The 18,076-nt window shown below is 58.0% G+C and overlaps 1 protein-coding gene across 2 annotated transcripts in view; it reads left to right on the plus strand.

The window, feature by feature from the left end:
* The window catches only part of HIC2 (HIC ZBTB transcriptional repressor 2), a 35,502-nt gene extending 18,111 nt beyond the window's left edge, over window positions 1–17,391 (plus strand). Inside the window, exons 2-3 of one of the 2 annotated variants that reach the window (XM_007974925.3) lie at window positions 8,633–8,730; window positions 10,886–17,391. In XM_007974925.3, the coding sequence (XP_007973116.3) occupies window positions 8,705–8,730; window positions 10,886–12,707 (1,848 nt within the window). In that variant the 5' untranslated portion in view covers window positions 8,633–8,704 and the 3' untranslated portion in view covers window positions 12,708–17,391. The remainder of the gene's footprint in view (window positions 1–8,632; window positions 8,731–10,885) is intronic. The other variant, XM_037994835.2, reaches the window with a different exon arrangement.
* The last annotated feature ends 685 nt before the right edge of the window (window positions 17,392–18,076 follow it).

Here is an 18,076-nt window from a genome sequence, read left to right on the forward strand (position 1 = left end):
TCCTAGCCCAGGGGGTCAGGCGGTATTGTGTACAGACAGTGCAGCAGCTTCTTAATGCCAGTTGCCGAGCCTTTGCCAGGCCTGGAGAACTGCATAGGTGCAGGACTGCCAGTAGTTCTTCCTGCTCTTCAGTCATTGAAATGTTTTCTTTTATGAAGTAATGATGATAGAAGATGATAGGGTTTCTGTTTGTTTCTAATTCTAGTCTTTACTTGGCATTAAGAAATTGTTAGCTGCTAGGGTTGATTTTGAAATTGTGAAGTTGGAGAGTCTCTCCTGGAGCCGTGGGCTGGATGGCTGCAGCTCTGTGACTCAGCTGTGCTGGGTGCTTCCCTTTGGGGCTCAGTTACCTCGTTTTAAGGTGTCCCTGGGGTGAGAGAGATGATCATGATAGTGCCTTCCACCTGGGCGGCCCAGGCTTTCCTCGCCCATTTAGTGCCTTGCATGTAGAATTTCCACCTCTTGTCTGCTGTGCTGCCATTGCTTGTCCTCCTTCCCTGCCACACAGAGCTGTGTTCTCTGCCATTCATGCCTGCTTCTCTGATCAGAGTTTGTGGAACCCCCTCTGGCATGGTCACCATTCTGGTACCTGTGGTAACAGGCTCAGCCTTGGTGTGTCACATTCTAGGTCTACCGTTTGTATTCACCAGCCTGTGAGCTTGTGTACATGGGACATGTATCTTCGTTTTGGGGGCCTTCTCCTTCCACTTGATGCCCATCCCTTAAGCATTTACTCCTTGCAGAGCACTTGGCTTTCAGGCCATGGAGAGCTTTCCAATCAGTGGTGTCCAGGTAAAAACAAAAGAAGGAAAAACAGCTTCTAACCTAGCCCTTCTCAGACTTGACTGTGTGTTTGAGCCCCCAGGGTTCTGGTGGTTAGAGCTGGATGGAGCCTGAGCGTCTGCATTTCTAACAAGATCCCTGGTGGTGCTGCTGCTGTTTCTTGGGTCATGGCCAATGAGCAAGAAGAGCAGGGAAGCGGGCTGGAGAGGACTGCAGAAACCAGCACAGGGCCCGTTTTGCCTCTTGACATACGTGGCTGCCAGATTCCTGCCTTTTCCTCACCTACTAGGAACAGCAGCTGCACATCCTCTAGTGGTCTTGTATGGGCTCCTGCTCTGTGGCTGCCAGCGAGCCTTTTACCCCCACACTCAGGTCCCTCTTGGGAGGCAGGGTGGTGTTGGGATGGAGTTTGGAGGTGAGCACAGCATTCGTAGTAACTATCACAATCTTAAATTGTTATTCTGCTTCTTTTTTTTGAGACAGAGTCTGACTCTGTCACCCAGGCTGGAGTGCAGTGGTGCGATCTAGGCTCACTGCAAGCTCCGCCTCCCAGGTTCAAGCAATTCTCCTGCCTCAGCCTCCGGAGTAGCTGGGACTACCGGTGTGTGCCACCACACCCAGCTAATTTTTTGTATTTTTAGTAGAGACAGGGTTTCACAGTGTTAGCCAGGATGGTCTTGATCTCCTGACCTCATGATCCGCCCGCCTCAGCCTCCCAAAGTGCTGAGATTACAGACCGTGCCTAGCTGTTATTGTGCTGCTTCTTTTTTTTTTTTTGAGACGGAGTCTCGCACTGTCGCCCAGGCTGGAGTGGAGTGGCTGGATCTCAGCTCACTGCAAGCTCCGCCTCCCAGGTTTACGCCATTCTCCTGCCTCAGCCTCCCGAGTAGCTGGGACTACAGGCGCCCACCACCTTGCCCGGCTAGTTTTTTGTATTTTTTTTAGTAGAGACGGGGTTTCACCATTGTAGCCAGGATGGTCTCGATCTCCTGACCTCGTGATCCGCCCGTCTCAGCCTCCCAAAGAGCTGGGATTACAGGCTTGAGCCACCGCGCCCGGCCTATTCTGCTTCTTAAAGCAGCGTTCCCCTGCCTCTCTCCAATATCCTGTCTCAGAACTCTCAGCCAGATGGTGCCAGGGCCCCAGGCCCTCCTTGGTGCCAGCCCTAGCAGGGGAAATCAGCTGCAGGCCTCCAAGGTCTTCCTGGCCTCACTCCTTGCTGGCTCCAAACCCGGAAGTGATGAGAGCGAGGGGACCGAGGCTGTAGCTTCTGGGGAAGCACAGTTTGGAGGCATCTTTGGTCCAGCTCTCCTCTCAGCAGCCCATTCTAGCCTTTTCCTTGTGCTGGAGTGTTTGTTAGCCTGTGCTTCTTACCTCTCAGAAGGGACAGTACACATGGGCGGGTGGCTCGGACCTTGCAGGGCTCGGCCCTGCTGTGGGCAGCACGGGGTTGTCAGTAGGACCCATGGGCATTCCAGAACAGGCTTGGGAAAGTCACTGGGCTGGGGTGGATGCTACCTTCCTCACTCTAGGCCACAGGGCTGGCCTGAGGAGCAGAGAAAGAGGAGGCCAGCCTCAGGTCCCAATTGCTGCATCACCAATGTGTTGAGTGGATCCCGAGTGTTTATTTTGTAGAAGCTGCATTGGAGAGAGCTGGGCTCCTGGCATTTGTGGAGCCTGTTGCTTTCCAGGAGGATGGTCTGGGAGAAGAGCCAGGAGCTGCTGGCCGGCATCCAGGTCTAGGCTGGATTGCATGGCTGGGCTTGCCCAGAGCAGTGAGCTCCACCCACCACCAGCCCATGCCTGGAGGGACAGGGAAGGAGGTCATGGAGGGTGGGGGTGTTCCCAGAGGAGCAGCAAGCTCCACCTGGGCCTCCAAAGCAGGCTGCGTGATTGGGGCCCCACCTTGTCACTTCTGATGAAGGAGCTGGGCAGACCCCATGCCCTCACAGTGAGTTTGGGAGAATGCACCCAGGTGAGGCCCTGCTGTGGATATGCAGGCGGTGCTGGGGGGTAGGGGTGGAGGTGCAGCCTGAGTCCCTCCTCCTGGCACACCAGTGCATGGAGGGCAGTGCCTCCTGTGACTCCCCCAAGCAGCTTGGCAGTTGGAAACCCTGTGTGAGTGGCATCCCTGGCCCTACCTGCATTAGGGTGGGGTCATCAGACTACAGCTCTGGCTCTGGAGTCAGGCTTTGAGTCCTCACTTTGCTACCAAATGCTCTTGTGACCCTGGGCAAGTTGCTTAACCCCCAAGAACCTTTAATTTCTTATCTGAAACTGCAGAGATAACGACCCACTCAATGGGCCTGTGAGAAGATTGAGGAGATCAGACCTGCCCACACATGGGCTACCATGTCATACAGGGCTGTGGCGGTGGGCGACTTGCAGTCTTGGCCCCGTGGAGCTATCTCTTGTTTACCAAGTCTTCCTCAGGGAGGATTCCAGGCCATAGGGATAGGATGAACAAAGTCCTGGGCTTGTGACTGTGCAGGGTTGGTTGTTGTGTCCAGGGGCTGGGCCTTGGGGCGCTTCTAGATCCTGGCTGCCTCCTGCCTGGCTGCCTTGTGCCCTCCAGACAGTCTCTCCCATGGCTTAGGGGCCCCTGGGAAGAGGCTGAGCTCACACAGGGCCACCCCTTGCAGCTGCATCTGTCCCAGCCACACCTGAAGTATGAGGTGACTATAGTTGGGGGTTGGTCTGGGACCAGGGCCGATCTGACCTTAGACTTAAGTTTGGGAGGAATGGCAGCAAGTCTGGGGCTCTCTCTGATCCTGGTCAGATGTACTTAGACCTCTGGGATGTGGAAGTTGCCTGATGGCCCTGCCCTGCCCAGCATGGCTTCTCAGCCTGGTGGCCCTGCCCTGCCCAGCATGGCTTCTCAGCCTGGCATGCTTGTCCCTCCCACCTGACAGTGGAGCTTGGGCGGGCCGTGGGCGGCCCTGCTCACTCTCAGCTGTCTTGGCGTCAGCTGGAGGGTTCCCATTTCACTGTTACTTTTGTTTAGGCTGGGAGGTGGTTAAGGTGCTGCTCCTTGGGGATGGGCTGGGGGGAGCTTCTCCTCAGTCCTCCAGTATAGCTCCAGGCCTCATGCAGGAAGCCCCTTTCTGGGGAAGTTAGGGATGGCTTCCGGGGAGGAAGGTGGATGAGAAGGATCCTAGGAGGGCTAGGCGGAGTGGCCTGCTTGGGGCGGCGCCCTTTCCTGGTCTTCACCCTTCTCCCCCAGGCCTCCCTCCTGGCTGGGTGTGAGCCAGAAGTTTCAGTCTGGGTGCCTGTGCTGGCCTCCAGGAGGGCACGTTCTGCCTGTAGGAGCCAGACACTGAAGGCGGGTATCATGTAGCTGAGACCACACCCTGAGTTTGACCCCCACTTGTGGGCCTGGAGGTGGGTGTGAGATGTGTTCCTGTCTCCCAGAGGCAGGGCCTCCAGAAGGAGCCATGTGGGGGCCCAGCACCTGGAGCGATTCTGAATGCCTGGCTTCTTGGAGGCCAAGGCTCTAGGCAAGGTGGGTGTCCAGGCTGGGTTGGGGCAGTGCCTCTCAGATTAGGGGCTGGAGTTCTCTGCTTTCTGCCTCCGCAGGGATCATTTTTATCTGAAAACCTCCTCTCTTCTGGCCTTTGAAAGATGCTGACCAGAGCACACTCTCCTTCCTTTTACTGGATGCTTAGAAAAAAGGCCTTGAGGTGACCCTGTTCAGCCTCCCCATGGGCCCCTGCAGCCACGTGGACTGACCAGAGGCTCTACACGCGGGCAGGTGTGGCCTGACCTCGCATAGGATCATGGACTAGTGGGTCCCCCAATGGGGGGCTGCTTCGAGTGTCAGGAGGCAGTGAGGGGTGCACAGTGCCCTGCCCTCTGCTGTCTCCATTGGCTATTTGGCTGGTCTGCATTTGGGGAGCGAGTAGAGGGATCCAGAGTGCAGGGTGGTCTTGGCCTGGGGCTTTTGACTGCCCTCTGGAGATGCACTGAGGGCCACCCAGCTGGGGAGCAGCTGGGAGGGACAGGAACCTGTTCCCGCTGTGGCATCTTTGCCCTTCCAAGCTGTTTCCCCGTCGCCCTTGGTCTCTGTGCCAGTTGGAAAATTGAGAACTAATCCCCTGGGTGGTCTGGAAATCATTAGTGAGAAGGGGGTGTCCTGTGCCCAGGGCTGCAGATGACATGTCCCTCCACACTTTCAGCCCCAGGTTTTCCTACCTCATGGGGAGGTGAGGGGTCGGGGTGAGTGCTGGGTTTGAGGCTCAGCTGTGCTGTGTGAAGATGAGAGGGTCCCACCTCATCACATGGACAGAACACACAGGCTCCTGGGTGGCCCTGAGGGTCCAGTGACACAGCACATGGTAGGGCATACAACAGTGCCCAGTAAATGTTAGCTGGTGGTGTTTCCAGGAGGGAACAAGGTATTGTGCTGAGCTTCTGAGCTGGGAATGTCCTGTGAAAGCCTGTGTCTGAAGGTTTCATTGGAAGTATAGTTTACATGCAATTAAGTGCCTAAAATTGTATTTTCATTTACCTTAACCCAGACTCCCAGCAAGATAGAGAGCTGCCCTCACCCCAAAGAGTTCCTCATGCCCCATCCTGGATAGTCCTGTCAGGGCCAGGGAGTGGGCATTTGTCCCTCGCCCCATCCTGGGCAGTCCTCACCTGTCCCTCCTGCTGTGGTTTTTACCCTCAGTCCGTTTTGCCTATTCTAGAACTTAATGTAAATGGAGTCATGCAGTCTGTACTCACGCAGAAGGCTTCTTGCACTCAGTGCCATGACTGTGAGGTTCATCCATGTCTCTGCATCATTTCTGCCCTTTGTATTTTTGGCTGGGCACGATGGCTCACACCTGTAATCCCAACACTTGGGGAGGCCGAGGTGGGCTGATCATGAGGTCAGAAGATCGAGACCATCCTGACTAACACAGGGAAACCCCATCTCTACTAAAAATACAAAAAATTAGCCATGCATGGTGGCAGGCGCTTGGAGTCCCAGCTACTTGGGAGAATGGCATGAACCTGGAAGGCGGAGCTTGCAGTGAGCCAACATCACGCCACTGCACTCCAGCCTGGGGGACAGAACGAGACTCCATCTCAGAAAAAAAAAAAAAAGTAATACTTTTTAAAAACGTTGAGTATTACAGAAATGAACATAACATGCAGATACTATGGTTTTTTTATAATCGCAGTCCCACAGATAATCTTATTTAGCACTTGGATATGTGTGTCCCCAAGGTTTTTATTGCCACAGAATGGACTTGCTGGGCCGGGTAGGCTCTGACTGGGCCTTGGGCTGCCTTACTGTAAGTTCCTTGAGGGTGAACAGAGCGGGGGTGGGGCTGCTGTGGCTGGTCCAGCTCTGCAGGGCTTGGGCATGTGCCACCAGTGACTTGAGAGGCTGGAGTGTTCCAGCCCCCTAGCACCTGCCTGGGCCCTGGGCCTGCCCTCAGTGTTCGGGGACATGGCTTTCTGGCTTTTTAGTGGCAGGCACTGGGAGGGGAAGGAAAGGAGAGCAGTTACGTGTTGACAGTTCTGTAAACAGGGCTGTGCGTCTGCTCTAACAGAAGGCCTGGGAAGGTAACCCAGAGGCTTTGTGTTCCTTCCTGCAGACCTTCTGGGTTCCCCAGAGAGAGCTGGCCCTCCCTCCAGCTGCTGGGGTTCTTGCCCTTCCCAGCTGGGGCCAGTCCATCTACAGGGGGAATCCTGAAGCTGAGGGATCCTAACTGGGGAGATAGTTTCTGTGCTACCCTTCTTGCCTCTCCCCTGGACCCCTGAAGGATTTGTCCCAGGGAGGGGACGGGTCACAGCCTTAGGCGAATGCCCAGCTGGCCCCGGTAGCCCAGGCCTGCTGCCCCACTGCCCCAGATCCTGGGCGTCCTGGGAGCTAGCGTTCTGGCCGGGCAGTAGGCCAGGGCTGGGCGTGCTAGCCTTGGGGCTGATAGGCCTGCTGCCCGGGCCTGCTGCCAGGGGCTGCTGGGTGCCAGGCGGCATCCTCATCGCAGCCTGCAGTCAGCTGCTGCCAGGGCTGGGCACCAGCATCCGGGCCAGCGCCCGGAGCTGTGTTTCTAGTTACCTGGCACTCCCCAGGCGGGGTCCTCCAGGGTAGGCGCTTGCTGTTTCATGCCCAGCGGTGAGCGGGTAGGGCAGAGCTCTGGCTGAGAAGGAAAGAGCAGTGCTTAGTAGGGGTTTTGCAGCAGGATGGCGTGTGCCACCCCCCACCCCTCCATGGGGTGAGGCTGCATTGCTGCTTTCAGACACAGTGGTGGCCTAGACGTGGCCCAGACTCAGCCCAGCTGGTGTAGATGGCAGGCATGGTGGCATTGTGCTTGCTGTGAACTTTCTGCAGGTGGCTCTGACACCCTTGCCTCAAGTGGAGGGCGCAGGGAGGAGCCCTGCCCTGTTTTGTGTCACAGCTGACCCAGCCTGGGGCCATCCTTCCTTGGTGGAGAGACCTAGTCCTAGCCTGGGCTTGTGAAGTGCCTGTCAGGGCCAGGCAGTGGGCACTGATGGAGGGTGTCCCCACCCCCATGGCACTCAGGTGCCCCCCAGTCCTGTTCTACCACCCACTCCCTGCGCAGCATCCAGTAGCTGGCCTGGCCTCTGGCAAGGTCAGGTGACCCCTGGTTGTGGAGTTTGGCAGACACTCTGCCCAGCAGGGCTCTGGTTGACTAGGTCCTGAGGTGCAGTGGTTGGGGAGCAGGTAAAGTGGCACAGGGCTGGATGATGGTGTCTGATTGTCTCCAGTGTGCCACCGAGACCCTCTATCCAGTTTTCTGACTGCTCCCGCCAGTGTTTCAGTGGCCCCTGCCTGACTGGCCTCAGCCCAGCGTTAGCCCACCAAGTCCAACCCTCGCTAACTATCGACGCCCTTGGGCTTCCTGCCAACAGAGCTGGTTCTGCTGCCCTCTGGGCCTTTGGTGGGGTCCTGGACCAGCCATGCACCCCTCCCCTCACACCCTCCACCCAGAGGGGAGCTGCACTAGGGGCTGGAGAGACAGCTGGCCGGCTTCAGCCTAGGCCTCCCAACCCTGGGCCGGCACCCCGGGTCTGGTCACATTCCTGAGGGACCTGCTGAGCCTCCCTGGCCCTGGGGGTGGAGTGGGGGAAGGGGAAATGGAGACGGGCCACTGCACGCCCCCTCCCTGACCCCGGCTCTGTTCCATGGGGGCCCAGACTGGCAGGTGTGGGGTGCAAGGACCCACCACCTCAGGATCCCCCCTCCCTCAGGACCCAGAGCTCAGGGGGTGGGAGGGAGCCCGCCCTTTGCTAGTGGCAGCTGCCCAAGGGTTTGGTGGGCCGGTATTGAAAGCCCAGGCCTGCAGCTTGGGCGAGCCCTTAGGCAGCGAAACCTCTGGAGAGGGAAGGCCATGTGGTCTGGCTCGGGGGCTGGGCCCTCTGGGCAGGGAGGGGGTAAGAGTAGATCAGGAAGGGAAGGAACAGGGGAGCCAGAAGCGGTTGAGACTGGTTCTTATAAATAGCCCTTGCACAAGTGGCTCCAATTTTGACCTTTTGTTATGTAAATGTGACCAGCCTGGGAAAGGCCCTGCCCAGGCCTCCTGCCACCACACCCGCAGGCCAGGAATTGTGTGTCTGCCACCAGCGCCCCCTGGCCTAGATGACCCCTGGGTGTCCATAATCTCCTGTGTGTGTTAGAGGGGGAGGTATCACACCCTCTGAACTCCATAGACCTATTCCCTGGTCTTTACTTTTCCTGGTTGTCAGAAGGGACAACTGTGGCTCTGTGGCCACAGTCTCCTGCTGGGCTGCCCCTGGTGCCCCAGCCAGAGACCCCCAGGTGCTTCCCTTCATCGCCCTTCCCTCTCTTCTTAGCTGATGGCTGTCTGGGTGACTGTGTTCGTCTTCTCTTCCCCAGGTGACCAGGCATTGATGCGCCCCCAGGAAGGCCACGCGCTCAGGAGGCCCCCCCCCGCTGGCTGCTGCTCACATGGTGTCTGGGCCCTTGGCATTCCGGTGAGGCGCAGGGGAGGGAGGACCGCCACTGGCCCCTTTCCCCGGAGCTTTCTGGGTGGCACACAGCCCCACAGCTCAGCCTCTATCGCTGTCTGACCCATGGTCCTTTGTGTGCACACAGCACTGGGCAGTGTGGAGGGAGCCTGGGGGCTACTGCCCTCTGCAAGCCCCCTTGCCAGTCTCAGGGTACCAGGTGTCTGGGCGCTGGCAGAGCCGGCACTGGTGTTTTTTGGGAGCTAAGCGGTTACTGGGGCCCAGTGTGGAAGCCACACCTTGGGGGCTCTTTGTCCCTGCGTGGTGGATTGAGGGGCCAGGGAGCAGAGGAGGATTGGTTCATGAAGTCTTCAGCCTGTGAGCACCCTTCTGTGCTGCTGTGGGCTGGGCTGCTAGGCAGAGAGCCCCTGCAGGTGCTTGCTGCCTCTTGCTGTTAGGCTCTGAGTGCCAGTAGTGGTCCAGGCTGTATTGCACTCTTGCGTGTTCACATTGAGCTCCGGCACCTTCAGGGGCCTGTGAATGTTAGGGTTTTCCTTTGTCTTTGCAAACAAGGGCAGGCATGGTGCTGGGGAGAGTTTCTGTCATGGGAAGGTTGGGTAGGGTGGGACCCTTTCCAAGGCTCTGCTCTGGGAGGCAGGGCTGGACACTCTGGGAGGGGCAGTAGATCCCAGAGGGCAGCAGCTCAGAGTAGTTCAGCTGCTGAGAGTCTGGACCCTGAACTGTGAGGCTCAGAGCTGCCTGTGGGCCCCGCTGCTCAGTTGTCCAGCAGCCGTGAGTCAGTGAGGAAAGTTCCTGTCTCCACTGGCCCCCTGCCCTGTGGAAGCTTGTGAGCCTGTCCGGGGCACAGGTGGCCACCTGTACACTGGCATGCCTTCGCCAGAACCCTCCTGCTGAGCTGTTCTCTGAGGGGCTCTGGTAGGGGTGAGAGGATGGAGCTGAGGGTACTGTGTTGTGCACTGGGGAGTTCGGCTTAGGGCTGAGGATGGCTTTGAGTCATTCAAAACATTCCAGAGTCATTCTGTACACTGCCGGCCACAGTCCTTGCCTCTTCCCTCGGAGCAGCATTTCTCTCTTCCCCACTGGGGTCCATCTGGTGCCCACTGTGCACCCGTGTGCACTGCCCTTGCATTCCCACTGTGGGGTGCCTGGTCCATGGCAGAGGAAGCTGCTCAGTGGAGATGGGAAGCGTGGTGAGGAGCACCCGCTCTCGGAACCCCATGGCTTGCTGCCACACAAGAAGAAATACACCTGGGCTGGCAGGGTTCCTGCAGAGACCAGTGGCGTCGGTGTGTTTCTTGCTTACTGAACTCGGTTAGCACCTGTGCCAGTCTGTGTGATGGAGGCCAGCTGGCCAACTTTCCTAGGCCCAGATGGCGCTGCCCTTCCTAGAGAGGATGGAGGGTTCAGGTGGTGCCAGGTGTTTGGCCGAGACTGCCTTTCCTGCTTGGTACCTGGAAGCCCAGACTGGGGCAGCACTTGGCACCCGCCCAGAGTGCAAGGTGGCCCAGGGCCTTGGGGAGAGGCGGGGCTGCAGGCCGACTGCAGCATCTGGGAGGCAGCCACATGACTTCTGGCAAAGCCTGGTCAGCCTCTCAGGTGGCTTGGGAGGCATACCAACAGAGCCAAGGCTGCACACCAGAGGCTGCTGGCAGTTTGATTTGGGCCCTGCCGTATTTCAAAGGGAACATTTAGTTTTGGGGGATTTTTGCCAGCTTTCAAGACAAGCTCCTCTCAGGGAGGCCTCTGCTTTCCTAAGTTTAAAGCCATCTGCTGGTCATTTTTGGGTCCCCTTCTGGTGCCTGAGGGTGTGTCATCGACTTCATTTAGTGTAGAGACAGTAGCCCGGGCTGTGAAACCAAATGCAAATCCCTGTTTCTCTATTTGTCACCTCATCACCCTCCACCTCCGTTTTCTTATTAGTGCAAATGGGGCAGGGGCCTCTGTCCCTTCTCAGTTTGAGTCCTCAGTGAGGGGACACATATACTACGCCTGCCTGCAGGGGGCATTGTGGGCTTATGTGCCGTGTACTGTGCCACAGGGGCTGCTGCCCTGTGTGGGGTAAGTTCTGAGGCACTTTGCCTTGTCGAGCCCCACCCTGCCCCAGAGCCTTGGTCCGAGTGTCCCAGTCATCTGACGCGTGCATGCCTGTTCTTGCCCACAGGTGGTGTGCGTGGGCAGGGCGCGGGGACATGGGGCCCGACATGGAGCTGCCCAGCCACTCGAAGCAGCTCCTGCTGCAGCTGAACCAGCAGAGGACCAAGGGCTTCCTGTGTGATGTCATCATCATGGTGGAGAACTCCATCTTCCGGGCCCACAAGAACGTCCTGGCCGCCAGCAGCATCTACTTCAAGTCCCTGGTCCTGCACGACAACCTCATCAACCTGGACACAGACATGGTCAGCTCCACGGTGTTCCAGCAGATCTTGGACTTCATCTACACAGGCAAGCTGCTGCCCAGCGACCAGCCAGCTGAGCCCAACTTCAGCACCCTCCTCACTGCCGCCAGCTACCTCCAGCTGCCCGAGTTGGCAGCCCTCTGCCGCCGCAAACTCAAGCGAGCCGGCAAGCCCTTTGGCTCTGGGCGGGTGGGGGCTGCCGGCATAGGGCGACCCCCCCGCAGCCAGCGGCTGTCCACGGCCTCCGTCATCCAGGCTCGGTATCACGGGGTTGTGGATGGGCAGAAGGGGGCCCACGCCCCCCAGGAGCTCCCGCAAGCGAAAGGCTCAGACGATGAGCTCTTTCTTGGTGGCTCTAACCAGGATAGCGTGCAAGGTCTGGGCCGGGCCGTCTGTCCAGCTGGTGGGGAGGCGGGCCTGGGGGGCTGCAGCAGCAGCACCAACGGGAGCAGTGGGGGCTGTGAGCAGGAGCTGGGCTTGGACTTGTCCAAGAAAAGCCCACCCTTGCCTCCTGCCACGCCAGGACCCCACCTCACTCCCGATGACCCAGCCCAACTGAGCGACAGCCAACATGGGTCGCCCCCTGCGGCCTCTGCCCCTCCCGTTGCCAACAGTGCCTCTTATTCTGAGCTGGGGGGCACCCCCGATGAGCCCATGGATCTGGAGGGGGCCGAGGACAACCACCTGAGCCTGCTGGAGGCGCCTGGCGGGCAGCCTCGGAAGAGCCTCCGGCACTCCACTCGGAAGAAGGAGTGGGGCAAGAAGGAGCCTGTGGCTGGCTCCCCCTTTGAGCGGAGAGAAGCGGGGCCCAAGGGTCCCTGCCCGGGAGAGGAGGGCGAGGGGGTCGGGGACAGGGTTCCCAATGGTATCCTGGCTGGTGGGGCTGGCCCTAGCGGGCCCTATGGGGAGCCCCCTTACCCCTGCAAGGAGGAGGAGGAAAACGGCAAGGATGCAAGTGAAGATAGCGCACAGAGCGGGAGCGAGGGGGGCAGCGGCCACGCCAGCGCCCACTACATGTACCGGCAGGAGGGCTACGAGACAGTGTCCTATGGGGACAACTTGTACGTGTGCATCCCCTGCGCCAAGGGCTTCCCCAGCTCCGAGCAGCTCAATGCGCACGTGGAGACTCACACGGAGGAAGAGCTGTTCATCAAGGAAGAGGGGGCCTACGAGACAGGCAGTGGGGGTGCCGAGGAGGAGGCCGAGGACCTGTCAGCGCCCAGCGCGGCCTACGCGGCTGAGCCCCGGCCTTTCAAGTGTTCGGTCTGCGAGAAGACCTACAAGGACCCAGCCACGCTGCGGCAGCACGAGAAAACGCACTGGCTGACACGGCCCTTCCCCTGCAACATCTGTGGCAAGATGTTCACGCAGCGCGGTACCATGACACGCCACATGCGGAGCCACCTGGGCCTGAAGCCCTTCGCCTGCGATGAGTGTGGCATGCGCTTCACCCGCCAGTACCGCCTCACCGAGCACATGCGTGTGCACTCGGGCGAGAAGCCTTACGAGTGCCAGCTGTGCGGGGGCAAGTTCACCCAGCAGCGCAACCTCATCAGCCACCTGCGCATGCACACTTCCCCCTCCTAGAAGCCAAAGACCCGCGGGCGCCCTCTGCCACCTTGCTCCCCGGGAACCCATGGAAGGAGAAGTGAGGTGATGCAGCGGCAGGGGTGAGACCCTGGGTCCAGTGGAGGCTCCGGGTGGCCCCTCTGGCCCCCATTGCCCACACCCAGAGCTTTAATCGACAGTCTGTACCAAGCAGAGCCGAGAGGAGGGAAGCCAGGGGTCCCAGCCCGTCTACCTCCCCATCCCACCCAGGCCCCCAGCTCCCCGCGGGGGCCACCGCAGGGCCTGTGGGCTGGGTCACGTGGGTCTCGCTGGGACCTGGTCCCTTTGCTGCAGGCGGCTTGGAGAAAGAGGGCAGTGGGACGCTGGCCACGGCCAGGGTGGTGTCAGGAGCAGGCCCCACCCCGCTAGCCGTGTCTGTGTGTGTGCTTGTGTCTGTGCGGGCGCGTGCGACCCTGGTTCTGCAGGGAACAGGTGCTGGGGGTGCAGATCCCTCCCTCCTTGAGCCAGGGTGGCACTGCTCACTGGCGCTGGGACAGTCAGGGTGACCCCACCGCCTACCTCTCTACAACTAAAGAGCCCTCTGGGCCTGTGTTGCTGTTATTCCTACTGATCTGCTCCTCTATTTTTCTTTTTGATTTTTGTTCTTTAAACCAAAACAAACAATAGCTTATTTTCTTCCCGCCCCCTCCGGGGCTGAGCCTGGGTCTGAAGACTGAATGTAACAGGGGCTGCTGGCCCTCCTGCGCGTCCCCCGGCTCTGGCGCTGCAGGGGTGCTGGTGTGCCACCTCTCCAGGCCCCAGAAGCCCTTCTTGCCCAAAGGCTTCCCTGGTCCCTGAGCCCTGCCTCGGCTGCCTCAGGAGAGAGTGCTTTTCCTGTAGTTTCCAAGGAATATTCTTTGTTTAGAGGTACTTGTTTTTTATTAAGAGAAAAACCAGTGTAACGTTTATGTGACTGTTTGAACTGGAAGGTCTGGGGTTCCGGGGGGTGGGGGGAGGCTGGACTCGATGCCGGGGCCGTCGGTACTCGTTTTCATTTTTGTGTGTGTGTGTGCGTGTGTGTGTGTATCTGTGTGGTGTGTGCCGTACGCATGGGCAGACGTTTCGCTTTCCCTGCTTCCTCACTGAACAAGGTGGAGACTTCTGACCTTTTGCTACCTCTTGAATTCGTGACAACAATATGTTGGTGACTGGCAGTGGAAGCCCTTGACAAGCACCCAGGAAGTCGTGTGCAGGAGCCAGCAGGGTGCCGAGTGGCCCAGTGCCTGCAGCTCACCTGTGTTTTCCCTTTGAGCCTTGGGCCACGTCCACCCCAAGGGGACCCTGGCAACCCGGGAACACGAACCTCTGTTTGTGGCATAGGGGAGGGGTGTGAGGCCCCAGCCTGGAGCTAGGTACTGGGTGCTAATGGGAGCCATGAGGAGGGTGGCAGTTCTTTGCAGCTCCCGGCCAGGGTGAGGCAGAAGTGAGCCCTCATCCTGCCACTCCCACCCTCCATTCCTGCAAGAGTTTGAGCTTGAGAGAGCTGACCACATGGCCCTCCGGGGAACAGGGATTGCACTTCCCTGAGCAGTCCTGGCCCCCGGCCACCGTCTAGGGGCCAACCTCTCGCCCCTCATCTTGGGCTTCCTCAGCCAGCCTCAGATACTTCCATGGGCCCCGAAGTGGGCTCTCAAGGCCAGACCAAGGTTGCTGATCTCAGTCCCACTGTCTTCAGCCAGCTGGAGCTGTGGGGCTGGGCCGGCAGGCTTTATCATCATCTTGCTTCACCATTTTTTTTGTTGTTGTTGTTTTCTCTTTTCATTCTATTTTAAGTTTAGACCAAAAAAATACAGAGTCATCCCCTACCCCCACCCCTCTAGAGACCCTCCAGCTAAAAACAGAGCCTGAGTTCAGGGACCCAAGTGGGGAGCGGCATGTTTGGGGTGAGGGAGTCGGGCAGATGAGGCTCCTGGCTGAGCCCTCCCTGTGGTGATCCCAGCCTGAGACGGCCCCTCTTCCCTCCTGGTGGTGGGAAACAGAACTGGGCCCTGGGTCTCAGGTTCTAGCAAGTCAGGCTGGGGACCTGGGGGGAGGAGACCCATGGACTCCACCCTTACTCAGGGTGCCCCCGCTGTCCTGACCCCACCCCGCCCCATCAGCACTTAAGCCACGTGACACAAAGTCTGTACCGCACGGGAAATGTGCACACACCTGGCCGTGTGTGTGGCCTCCTGGGCTGTGGGCAGCCGCATCTGTGAGGTGACTTGTGAAAGTAGGTGATTTATTTGCAGAATTTCAGGGACTGGGAGCAGAGGCCCCTCACTCAACGACGTTTGTGCGACATAGTATTGTACCCACCTTAGTATTGTATCGAGCCTTTTCTGTATTTTAATGAGAAAGCAGAACACTAGTTTCCTATTTAAGACTTTAAGGGTTTTTGGGACAGGGCGGGATTAACACAACATTTGGCTTTGTTTTCTTTTTCCTTTGATTTCCACGTTGGGTGTGTGCGAGTGTGTGTGTGTGGAGATGTTAAGAGCCTCACAAGGAAACTGGGTTATTGGAGGCCAAGGCGGCTTACAGTTCTCTGCGTTCGTCACTTAATTCCTGAATGTTTCGGAGAAACAGGAATCAGAAAATAGCAGATATCATGTAGGAAAGAGAGGATAAACAAAGAAAAAAGAAAAAAAAATAAGCTCATACCCAAATTCACAAAGCCTATTTTTTAAACCAAAGCACATTTTGAATGAGTATGGAACCTCCATGGGCTCAGAAAAAAGATACTAATATATTTATCTCATTGTTTACATAAGCTTTTACAGTTTCAGACCTCAGCAGCTGTAAGGCCAGTCCAGGGAACCCTCCCCTGCTGCTGGAAATCCTTCTGAGTTGGCCCTGGAGTGGTTCACGAGCAGAGAAGGGCAGCCCTGGGACTGGGGAAGGGACTGGAAGCCTCCCTGGAGTCACCTGAACCCTCGTCCCCATTCCCAGGGCCCCTCCAAGCCCAGCTGGCACCAAAGAGCTTGGGCCCGTGCTGACCAACCCCCAAGGCCCTCTGGCCGGACCACGCTGGTCCTGACCAGCTAGCCTACACGGGGATGGCCGTCAGTTCTGGCCACAGGACCTGAGTCTGGGCTTGGGTCCCCTGCTACTCTGCCCGTGACCCTCGGGGATGGGTTGATGTGAGGGTCCCACTCAAGCCAAAAAGCCGGGACCTTTGCACGGCTCAGTCGACTCTGGTGGGTCTCCAGGAGTGGGGACCCCTAACCCCACCCCAGACAGCAGAGGGGGCTGACCGGGTCTGGTCCTTACCAACATAGACGGTGCAAACACTCTTAACAGTGTTGTTTTTGTATCAATATGTTTGTGCAGTGATGAATGTATTTATTTCTCAGACTTAGGGCGAGTGAGCGGGTGGCAGGCCGGGCTCCGCCACTGCACGCTCCCGCCGGACCGAGCCCCAGCAAGGGCTCCTCCAGGATTGCAAAAAAAAGGAAGAGAAAAGATGAACCTTTAAGCAAATAAGAATCTCAGAGACTTGCAGCATAGCCATACACCTCAGCCTGTGAAATGAGCAATCCGGACCCTCATCGACTTTCCCCACCTCAGGCAGCCATGTGTGTTTCCTGTTCGTCACCACTTGGGGGCGCCGGGCCGCCCACCCACTCCCCCAACCTGTCAGTATTCACTGGACCTCAGACCCCATGCAGGAGTGCGATCTGGGCTGGGCCGCTGGGCAGGCTGACCCCCTGCCCTGCCGCCATCCTGAGTTGGGGTGAGGCCTGGGCAGCCGGAGGGCAGGGCTCAGGGAGCAGGAGGCTGCATCCGTCCACCCCCCGGGCATGGGGGACAAAAGCCAAAGGCGCCAGGCCTTAGAGCAGACAAGGGCTCTCAGCCCTGGCATGCCCCCTAAAGGGACCAAGGTCCTCCTATTTCCCAGTACCCCATCGGGGCAGATGTTACTGAACCTGTGAATCAAGATGCCAGGAGTGAGGGGCTGGGGAGGGACCTAACTGGAGCCTCAGTCTGACATTCCACGCCGGGGTGGGGGTGGGCATGAGCGGTGGGAACTGAGGCTGCCCAGGACCCCCTTCCTAGGATGCCCCGGCTTCAGTCACCCCACTTTAACTCTACCAGGACCCCCTCCCCCTACCTCACCTTGCTATTTATTGCTGTAATTTATTGACCTCAAAAATGCTGCATAACAGACCTCACTGGGGTAGGGAGGATCCCCAGGGCTCCCACCCTCCACTTGGCGGGCCCCGTGGGGCCAGGTGCTGAGGGGAACCTCTCTACCCCACCCATCACTAGCTTCCCTCTGCCCTCCCCTACCCGGGGAGGGGGGGCCCAGGTTGGGCACTGGCTCATTTCTCACAAATACCTCGAAGGGGAGGGGGGAGGGATGGGGTTATAGCTGTTTTGTTTAATTGGAACTGGAAGAGGGATCATGTTTTGTTTTATGCCCTTCCCAGAAGGGGGGAGGGACACCGGGATCGCACTCCTGTACTGGCCACCGCCGCTGTCACTCGTCACATTGAGTTCATGTCCCTTGAGAGTTTGTATAAATTCAGGTCAGAACTGCAGCTACACAGCTGCCCAGTGTCATAGAAAGAAAAGCAATTCACCAACGACTGATCTCTCCATTCAGAAGTGTGCAGTCTTAATGTACAGCGATGAGAAACTGTTATTTTATGATCTTTTCATTAAAAGCTTGATTGAAAAATGGTGTGGGACCTCCAGTTTCTGCTTTGGCTGTTCTCTCTAGCAAAGTGACATGGCTTCTAAGTCTTAGGAGGGTGGGGTCTGGGATGGGCATCTGCCTGCCACCATTCAGTGGTGCTTGGTGGTGAGGTGCTTGGTGGGTCCTGGGGGTGTGCACTGGGCCAGTGGACTAGCACTTTGGTATCAGTATGCTCTTGGGCAGTGTTGGCCTGAGTTAGCTGAGGCTGTCTGGGAAGCAGCAATGTGTGCACAGTTACAGCAGCATGGACCTGGTGACTGGGAAGAGGAGGATGGCTGTCCAGTGCCCGGGACCCCTCATTGGAGCGGCAGAGTTGGGGCTGAGGAAGGGCTGGGGCAAGGAGAGGGCTGTTCCCTTCTGCTCACTGCTGCTTCCTGCTGCTTGGCCTGAGGGGAGGGGAGGGAGGAAGGAAAATGGTTAATAATCCCCAGGGACCACCCAGAATGGGGATCCTAGTGTGAAGACCCAGGAGGAGGAGCAGGGATGGAGGGGACTGCAGGCATCCGTGGTGGCTCCTGGCAGCCGGAGATGAACCCAGTGACCCCAGACTCCAGAAGAGCTTGAGCGCAGATACTGTAAGTCTTGGTGAGTTCTGTTCAGTGGATTTAAAATGATTTTTTGGCTTTATCAAAGTAATTCCTGAATAGAATTTAAGTAATTGGTTCTC

This window comes from Chlorocebus sabaeus, chromosome 19 (assembly GCF_047675955.1).
Source record: "Chlorocebus sabaeus isolate Y175 chromosome 19, mChlSab1.0.hap1, whole genome shotgun sequence".
Taxonomy (NCBI): domain Eukaryota; kingdom Metazoa; phylum Chordata; class Mammalia; order Primates; family Cercopithecidae; genus Chlorocebus; species Chlorocebus sabaeus.